The 8,516-nt window shown below is 47.1% G+C and overlaps 2 protein-coding genes across 2 annotated transcripts; one reads left to right on the top strand and one right to left on the bottom strand.

Moving 5' to 3' along the window:
• The first annotated feature begins 243 nt into the window (after positions 1-243).
• On the top strand, positions 244-3,269 carry LOC119275879 (hexose carrier protein HEX6-like). Its single transcript, XM_037556812.1, has 3 exons — positions 244-513; positions 965-1,284; positions 1,761-3,269. Exons 1-3 carry the CDS (start codon positions 375-377, stop codon positions 2,832-2,834), a joined length of 1,533 nt encoding a protein of 510 aa, XP_037412709.1. The 5' UTR covers positions 244-374; the 3' UTR covers positions 2,835-3,269.
• Positions 3,270-3,624: 355 nt separating this feature from the next.
• Positions 3,625-6,814, bottom strand: LOC119275885 (transcription factor MYBS3-like). Its single transcript, XM_037556819.1, has 3 exons — positions 6,381-6,814; positions 4,642-4,850; positions 3,625-4,366 (listed from the first exon to the last, which is right to left on the bottom strand). The coding sequence occupies exons 1-3, from the start codon at positions 6,646-6,648 to the stop codon at positions 3,899-3,901; spliced, it is 945 nt and encodes a 314-aa protein (XP_037412716.1). The 5' UTR covers positions 6,649-6,814; the 3' UTR covers positions 3,625-3,898.
• Positions 6,815-8,516: the final 1,702 nt, after the last annotated feature.

The following is an 8,516-nucleotide window of genomic DNA, read 5'->3' as shown; positions in this document are numbered from 1 at the left end:
AGGAAGGCATCCGATACCAAGTGAGTAACCGAGCTACCTCCTGGGTCCTGGCCCATCTAGTAATTAGTTGGGCTCAAGTGGGCCTGCTCATATCATTTCCACCAGCAACAAAATCGAAACCCCAGAATCCACAGGGCACCGCTGAAGAAAAAAAGGAATCCGCAGGACCACCGACGAGTGGGACCCCAGAGGTAGTCAAAGGTTAGTATCAGTCAACCTCGCCGGCGACGTGCGGCCGTTTTTTCGCCAGAGTGGGCGCACGTCAGCGATCCATCCGCCGATAAATTTATATATCCTCTTTCTCTCCCTCCCTCTCTCCGGCGAAACGACACTCTGCTCTTGGACTAGGAATAGGAGAGCAAGGGCAGGGAGTGATGGCGATGGGCGCGTCCGTGGACGCGCCGGCCGCCGGCTCCGGCGGGTACAGCGGCTGGGTGACGCCGTTCGTGGTGCTGACCTGCATCGTCGCCGGCAGCGGCGGCATCCTCTTCGGCTACGACCTCGGCATCTCCGGTCCGCCTGTCTTCTTCCCTTCTTTCTAGAGTAGATTGTTAACCCTCTTGGGCTCAACGGGAAAGGAATATGAGAACTGAAAGTTAGAAGCTGGAGTTGGAAGGGATTAAAATGGCATTCATGGCGCTTTTTTTTTTTGCGGGTGGCATTCATGGCTTACTTGTGGTGCATTCATGGCTTCAGTGCCTCGTGGTGGTGCAGATTTTCTCTTCCATCATTGGGACACAAAAGCTGATGAGTTCAGGGTGCTTTCCTCTGTTCCATTTTTCGTCAGGTCAAAATGATCTAGGACTAGGCCTTTTAGAGGGATTATAGAAAAGGAAAAAAATCATGCGTTTAGTCCATCATTGGGCAATGGATTCGGTCAACATTACGCGATGAACTTTAGTTCTGCGTATGCATTCTTCCAAATTCCCTGAAACTGAATGCATGCGGTTCTGAATTTTTCCAGGTGGTGTCACCTCCATGGACTCATTTCTGAAGACGTTCTTCCCAGAGGTGTACCGCCACAAGCAGGACAGCAACGTCAGCAACTACTGCCAGTTCGACAGCGAGCTCCTCACCGTCTTCACCTCCTCCCTCTACATCGCCGGCCTCATCGCAACGCTGTTCGCGTCATCTGTCACGAGGAGGTTTGGCCGCCGCGTGTCCATGCTGATCGGTGGAACCGTCTTCATTGCCGGCTCGGCGTTCGGGGGAGCAGCCGTGAACGTACCCATGCTGCTCCTCAACCGGATCCTACTGGGAATAGGCCTAGGGTTCACTAACCAGGTAACTCTCTCTGCAACAATTCAAGCCAATGATCCTTTAAGTCAGTGTGTACATGTGGCTCAGGAGATTAAAAAAAATCAGTAGCACAGCGAAATATCGTCAGACATGTATACATTTCTTTTGGATAATAGAAAGATCATCCTCCCGGACCCTGCATCAGTTCACAAATTTTGTGCGGCTGTATGGAGCTGGAGAAGCAGTGACACAAGCTTTGTGTACAGACATAAGATTCCTGTAGATGTAATTTGTCCCAAACTCCAAGTTGATGACAATGGATAGCTACATGTTTACAATGACAATTTACATGTCTGTCTCCCAAATCCCAAAGAATCGTTGCATTTGACTACACGATAAGCTGTGTTATCTTGTAGCAAGTGCATGTGATGTTTATGGATAATATTTTTCTTTCTCTAAATATACATTGTGAAGTAGACTAAATACCTTACTGTGGTTACTGTTACTTATTTTTCTTCCAGTCGATCCCATTGTACCTGTCGGAAATGGCGCCGCCGCAGTACCGCGGTGCGATCAACAATGGGTTCGAGCTCAGCATCAGCATCGGCATTCTCATTGCAAACATCCTCAACTACTGCGTGGTGAAACTCACAGCAGGGTGGGGCTGGAGGATATCCCTATCCATGGCCGCAGTCCCTGCTGCATTCCTGACCATCGGTGCAATCTTCCTCCCCGAGACGCCAAGCTTCATAATCCAGCGGGACGGCGACACCGACAAGGCTAGAGCCCTGCTCCAGAAGCTGCGTGGAACCACCTCAGTGCAGAATGAGCTGGATGACTTGGTCTCTGCTAGCAACCTCTCGAGGGCAGCTAAATATCCATTCAGAAACATATTCAAGAGGAAGTACAGGCCACAGCTCGCCATGGTACTGCTGATCCCTTTCTTCAACCAGCTCACCGGGATCAATGTGATGAACTTTTATGCCCCAGTGATGTTCCGGACAATCGGCCTCAAGGAGAGCGCCTCCCTCCTATCATCGGTCGTCACACGTCTCTGCGCAACATTTGCTAACATCGTAGCGATGTTGGTGGTCGACAGGTTTGGGCGCAGGAAGCTCTTCCTCGTAGGTGGTATCCAGATGATCTTGTCACAGCTCGCTGTCGGCGCCATCCTAGCCGCAAAGTTCAAGGACGATGGGTTGATGGATAAGGACTATGCTTTCCTTGTGTTGATCACCATGTGCGTGTTTGTGGCAGGCTTTGCATGGTCATGGGGACCTCTCACATTCCTCGTCCCGACCGAGATCTGCCCACTGGAGATTAGATCAGCAGGGCAGAGCATTGTGGTCGCCGTGGTCTTCTTGATGACGTTTGTGATCGGCCAGACATTTCTGGCCGTCCTCTGCCGCATCAAGTCAGGGACGTTCTTCGTTTTTGCCGCGTGGATTTGCGTGATGACGCTAGTGGTCTATCTGTTCTTGCCAGAGACAAAGAAGCTTCCGATGGAGCAGATGGAGCAGGTCTGGAGGAGGCATTGGTTCTGGAAGAAGATTGTTGGGGAGGAAGAGGATAAGGAAGAGGAGGAAAAGGATTAAAGGAGAGGCGAGAAAGGAAAATCAACTCCCGAGCTCCTAGCGACTTCTGAACTTGAATGTATTTCCATCAGACCTGCAAGGGAAAACATAGTACAGGATTTTGATTAGCAGATAAGTTTGTAAGTATGGTTGCATCTAATTGTGTTGCCTGACAGGCCTGCAGCAGCTGCTGCCAGTTCCTACATATGGCCATTTCAAACGGTGGAAGTATTGATATGAAGTAACTTTTGAATTTCAGAGAAAAAAATATATAAGTGAACAGTCTCTCAGAGGGGCTGGATTCTCTGATTATGCATTATGACTTTTGCTAAAGATGTAAAAGTGACAGGTCCTTGGATGGCCAAACAATGCATTCGTGCACAGCCCAACAGCTTTGGAAATATGTCGATATATCTGAAAGGGACTGGCCACTAGCCACTACTGTCTGTCACCAACCACACTTGGAACACTTGGTGCATAATGGAGGTGAGTGCAAATGCAGAATCAGGATTGAAAGGTACAGTCCCAGGGAATATCCCAGATATAGCATCTGTCCCGAAGGAGAATCCAATAATCCGTTTGTTCTTGCCACAAATACATTAAACCATATAGACACATGCCAACCAAATAAGAATAAAATCATGCAGCACTCATTGGTAAAATATTTAGCATGGCTTCTTTCAACCATAAGGTCTTGAGTGACTGGATGGCCAGCTCCAAATTTCCAGTATCCGGACAAAATCTGAAGACATTGATTCATCATTCAGTAATGAACATTGTATTGAACAGAATGAGCAGAGCTCACTTCAAAGGTCCAATAACTGACTGATATTTCTTTTTCTTATATAAGAGTTTGCAGTACAACCCTGGAGATCAGCACTAACATTAATGATTCTGTCAACATGCACTGGCATATCATGTACCATACAAACAACAGATGCATCCATACATAACATAACTTACAACACAGGGTACATTGGACAGACTACAGACCACAGTTAATCTTAAAAAGAAAAGAAAAGGAAAAGAGGCAAAGCTTATTTTTGCCAGGGCTCATCTAAGTGCAGTTTGTGTGCTGAGGGGGCTCACGCCTGAGCCCTCGTTGGGAGATTCGCCTGGAAAGCCGATTGTCTATTTTGACCTCCTACCATTTTTAAGGAAAGAGAGGTAGATACTGTATCTTGCTTGGGATCCCCTATGCTTAGCTTCGACATGCCCACCAGTTCATCAACATTGATTGGACTCTTTGAATGAACCGGAACAGGCTTAACAATCTCATGTGTTCCTTGTCCAAGATCATCTCCATCATTCTGATTTTGCCAGAAAGGAACTGAGAATTGCAAGAATGGTGAGAAATATGCTGGAACTAGCACCGGATAGCTCGACTGCAAATTCTCAGGCATGATAGCAGAAGCTGAAGAACTCTCTGCAATGACAGAAGTATCTGACTCCATAGATTCTACCTCCTCCTCCTCCATGGGTGGAGGTAATGGTGGGTGATTTAATATCTGGGCCTCAGGTTCTTGATTACCAGGTAGGGGTGGCAGGTCTGACTGTAAAATACACAAGATACCGTTCAGTTCTGAGTTATATACGAAGTGCAAAGTAATATCTTCCTAATGAAATGCGAGATGAGAAGTGCACAACTGTCCATGCAACACTACACAATCTGTTCAAAAAGATAGATTTCTAGCATGAGGAACTAAGGTAGTGATATTGTAACTACCACCACAGAAACGAGTAATCCCCTTGCGGTACTACATAAACAGAATCAGGTCAAGTTATGCCACACAGGTGTAATAATTAATCATAAGATGTAGCAACCTACCTCATCAGGCACCAAGTCAAAGAGGCTAGACCTTCTCTTCCTTCTGCTCATATTGGCTTGGCGTATAAAATATTTCTGAGCATGGCTTGCTACTTGAGTAGGTGTTCTTGAGACCACAAAATTACGAGAGATTCCTCGCCAATCACCCTTTCCAAGCTTTTGCAGTCCAAGCAAAAACCTCCGATGTTCTTCTTCAGTCCAAGGAACCCCTGCCAAAAAGCCATCTTAATCAGGAGCATGGCACATAAAACGTTGCACACAGCCATGCAGGAAGGGCTTATCATCTCAAGATATACAGAAACTGATAAAACAGACGACTTACAACCAGAAGCACAAGAAGAAACAGTACACTGTTATTGTGTATTTGTGTTAAATGGAACATTTTAAGGAGTGTATTATCACCACATTAAAATTGCACAAAAAAACACCTCTGGTGGAACATGAAACTAGAAGAGGCTAGTGAACATAACTGGCAAATTCATCACCGCGTCAGTAGAGTACTGACAAACGTAAAATGTCCTTAAATGAAACAATGAAGCCAGACAAAAAAGGGTGTGCGACAAATGTCAAGTTTTTCCTATCCCTGGACAAGCTATATAGCACGTCAAGAAGACAACACTACAAAATTACAATCAAATTTTCTAGCTTGGATAGATAACAACAAACAGGCAAAGGGCAACTAAATCTACATTCTGTCGTTACCCTCTATTGGTTATAATCCCAAATTGGAGAGCGCCATAAATAAAAATATGTTTTGCTTTGAAGAATTTCCAGCTGTAGCTTGACTTGAAAATTAAAACCCCAACCTTGATAACCGAGATTAAATATACAAAGACACTAATCACTGGTCATCACCAACTCAGGGATTGTGAGAAGAAACTAGCAGTAATAAAAATCAATGAAGACGGTCAATCTTTGGCATGTGTACATCAAATATTCACTGGTATTAACTAATTAATCTTAATTAACATCTTTCCTTGCAGAATGTAGCTGTGCAGGCAACTAAAAATGCTTTATATAAATATCGATTGCATCATAATGCAGTACCACATTTATACCAAAGGTGAGACTTTACGTTACGTGTTAGTTCGTCAGCTCAGCGTCTTACGTGGCTCTATACACGCTTCCGGAAGCACAGAGCAAAGCCAAATTTATGATGAATCATCCAAGGAAAAGAAAGCGCTAGGCGTTAATTGTGCGGTTTGCCACGGCCTAGCGTTTATCTCACCTAGGTGCACTTAAGCGCACACGTAGCATGATTAAGCGCTAGGTGTTATATTGTCGCCTAGCGCCTTCGCGCGCTTTTTTCCACTGGAATCACCTATGATCGCCGCTCTTGATAATCCGTAGTCCCTGCTAAACGAATCCATACCTGAGCTTCTAAAAACATCTGTCATAAGTCATGATCCAATCAAACAACATCCACAGTGTATACACCATCCTTGCACCGATTTAATACTGGGGGCTGATTATTAGCTCAAGAATCAAGTTATCCAAGTCTACAGTGCTGGAAAATACCATTGCAGCTTCTCCCAACTGGATTTTTGAAAGCTAACAGTACCGTCGCAATCAATAATTGGACAGGGCAGCACACGCAAAAAGAATTATACACGGGCATGAAAAAACAATTGGAGCTGAGAGGATCTAATCTACCATGTGAGGTTTTGCGTCGGCTGAGGAACTGAGCCACAAAGTAGACGTCTTTAGAGGAGGGAGGGAGAGAGAGATTAGCAGGCCACCTTTCTTGCGCTCGCGGTTGGCGGATGATGATCCCTGCACGAAGTCGTCGGAGGCGTAGCCCTCTGCGGCGGCGTCGTGGCCGACGTCAGCGGGGGATGCGCCGCCGCCGCCGCTGGTGGATCCCCCGAGCAGGGAGAGGTTCCCCATGCTGGCGCTCTTGCGGATGGATCCATCAGTGAGGCGTACCCCGAAGATCTTGACCCCGCGGTTGGGGCACGTCCGCGAGTTGTGGCCGTTGTGGCTGCAGTGCGAGCACCGCCTCGTCATCCCCGGAGCCGCCAGCGCACCCGCCGGTGTTGGAACCAGGCGGCCGCGCGCGCCGGAAGGGGGGGAGGAGAGGTGGGCTGGGAGGAGAAGCGAAGTGTGGTGGTGATGAGAGCAGAGGAGACGGGAGGGGAGGGGATTGACTGTGGAGTGGTGATTGGTTGCGGTGGTCGGGGCCGGGGAAGGGAAGGAAGGGAGGGAGCTCCGCGCGTGTGGCCGTCCACGTGGCGGATATTCCCGCAAGGATATTACGTGGGTGGGTGGGCAAGAGCCGCGAGCGAGAGGCTTGTGGGTCACACCTTTTTCTTTCTTTGGACACGGTTGCTTGCGGTCGCCTCCTTTCGTTTTCGCCGTTGGATCGTCGGATCTCCCATTCCTGTTCGTCGAAAGCGCGAGCAGCTAGCTAATTAATGCTTCTCGTCCAGATTTACAACCAGGGGCTTCAGGGCATCTCCTCGACCCTCAAACGGTATCCGTCCGGACGCAGCTGTCCGGACTCCGCAAGCCATGCAACGCTAATCTCATCGATTCACTGAGTAGTCTAAATCATAATTTTTTCCGCAAAGTCGAAATAAATTGGGGACTTTACCGGAGTCCGAGCATGAGCCGCGTAGGACTCCGACACCCCCGACTCACCAGAAACTGAGACAGAGCCCGCGCTTTATAGCTGTCTGCACTGTTTTCATGGTACAATCCCTCACTCACTTCTTTTGTCTTGTCACTCTCCACCAAATTCTCGCCCTTTACCCCACTCTCTTCTTCCCTCCCGCCGTTGACCCATGGACCCGGAGGAGCCCCTGCCGAAGACGGAGGTGATGGAGGATCCGAGCATCACGCTCGACAGGAAGATCAACTCGGCGACACGGCAAAAAAGTGGTGTCAAAGCCAAGGCAGCAAAGGAGGAAAAACTCAAGAAGCAGAAGGTCGGTGGAGAGTGTGCTGGTGGCAGACGAGGTGGTGGGCGTGCAGGTCGCGGACAAGGTGGAGGTCTGGGCAGACTGTGAAGAAAATATGCACTAGAGGCAATAATAAAGTTGTTATTTATATTTTCTTATATCATGATAAATGTTTATTATTCATACTAGAATTGTATTAACCGAAAACTTAGTACATGTGCGAATACATAGACAAAACAGAGTGTCCCTAGTATGCCTCTACTTGACTAGCTCGTTAATGAAGGATGGTTAAGTTTCATAACCATAGACATGTGTTGTCATTTGATGAACGGGATCACATCATTATAGAATGATGTGGTGGACAAGACCCATCCGTTAGCTTAGCATAATGATCGTTAAGTTTTATTGCTATTGCTTTCTTCATGACTTATACATGTTCCTCTGACTATGAGATTATGCAACTCCCGAATACCAGAGGAACACCTTGTGTGCTATCAAACGTCATAACATAACTGGGTGATTATAAAGATGCTCTACAGGTGTCTCCGATGGTGTTTGTTGAGTTGACATAGATCGAGCTTAGGATTTGTCACTCTGTGTATCGGAGAGGTATCTCTGGGCCCTCTCGGTAATGCACATCACTATAAGCCTTGCAAGCAATGTGACTAATGAGTTAGTTACGGGATGATGCATTACAAAATGAGTAAAGAGACTTGCCGGTAACGAGATTGAAATAGGTATGATGATACTGACGATTGAATCTCGGGCAAGTAACATACCGATGACAAAGGGAATAACGTATGTTGTTATTGCGATTTGACCGATAAAGATCTCCGTAGAATATGTAGGAGCCAATATGAGCATCCAGGTTCCGCTATTGGTTATTGACCGGAGATGTGTCTCGGACTCTCGGTCATGTCTACATAGTTCTCGAACCCGTAGGGTCCGCACGCTTAACGTTCGATGACGATTTGT

This window comes from Triticum dicoccoides, chromosome 1A, assembly GCF_002162155.2.
Source record: "Triticum dicoccoides isolate Atlit2015 ecotype Zavitan chromosome 1A, WEW_v2.0, whole genome shotgun sequence".
In the NCBI taxonomy this organism is placed as follows: domain Eukaryota; kingdom Viridiplantae; phylum Streptophyta; class Magnoliopsida; order Poales; family Poaceae; genus Triticum; species Triticum dicoccoides.
The sequence above is the reverse complement of the archived record's forward strand: the minus strand, read 5'-3'. Positions and strand labels throughout refer to the sequence as shown.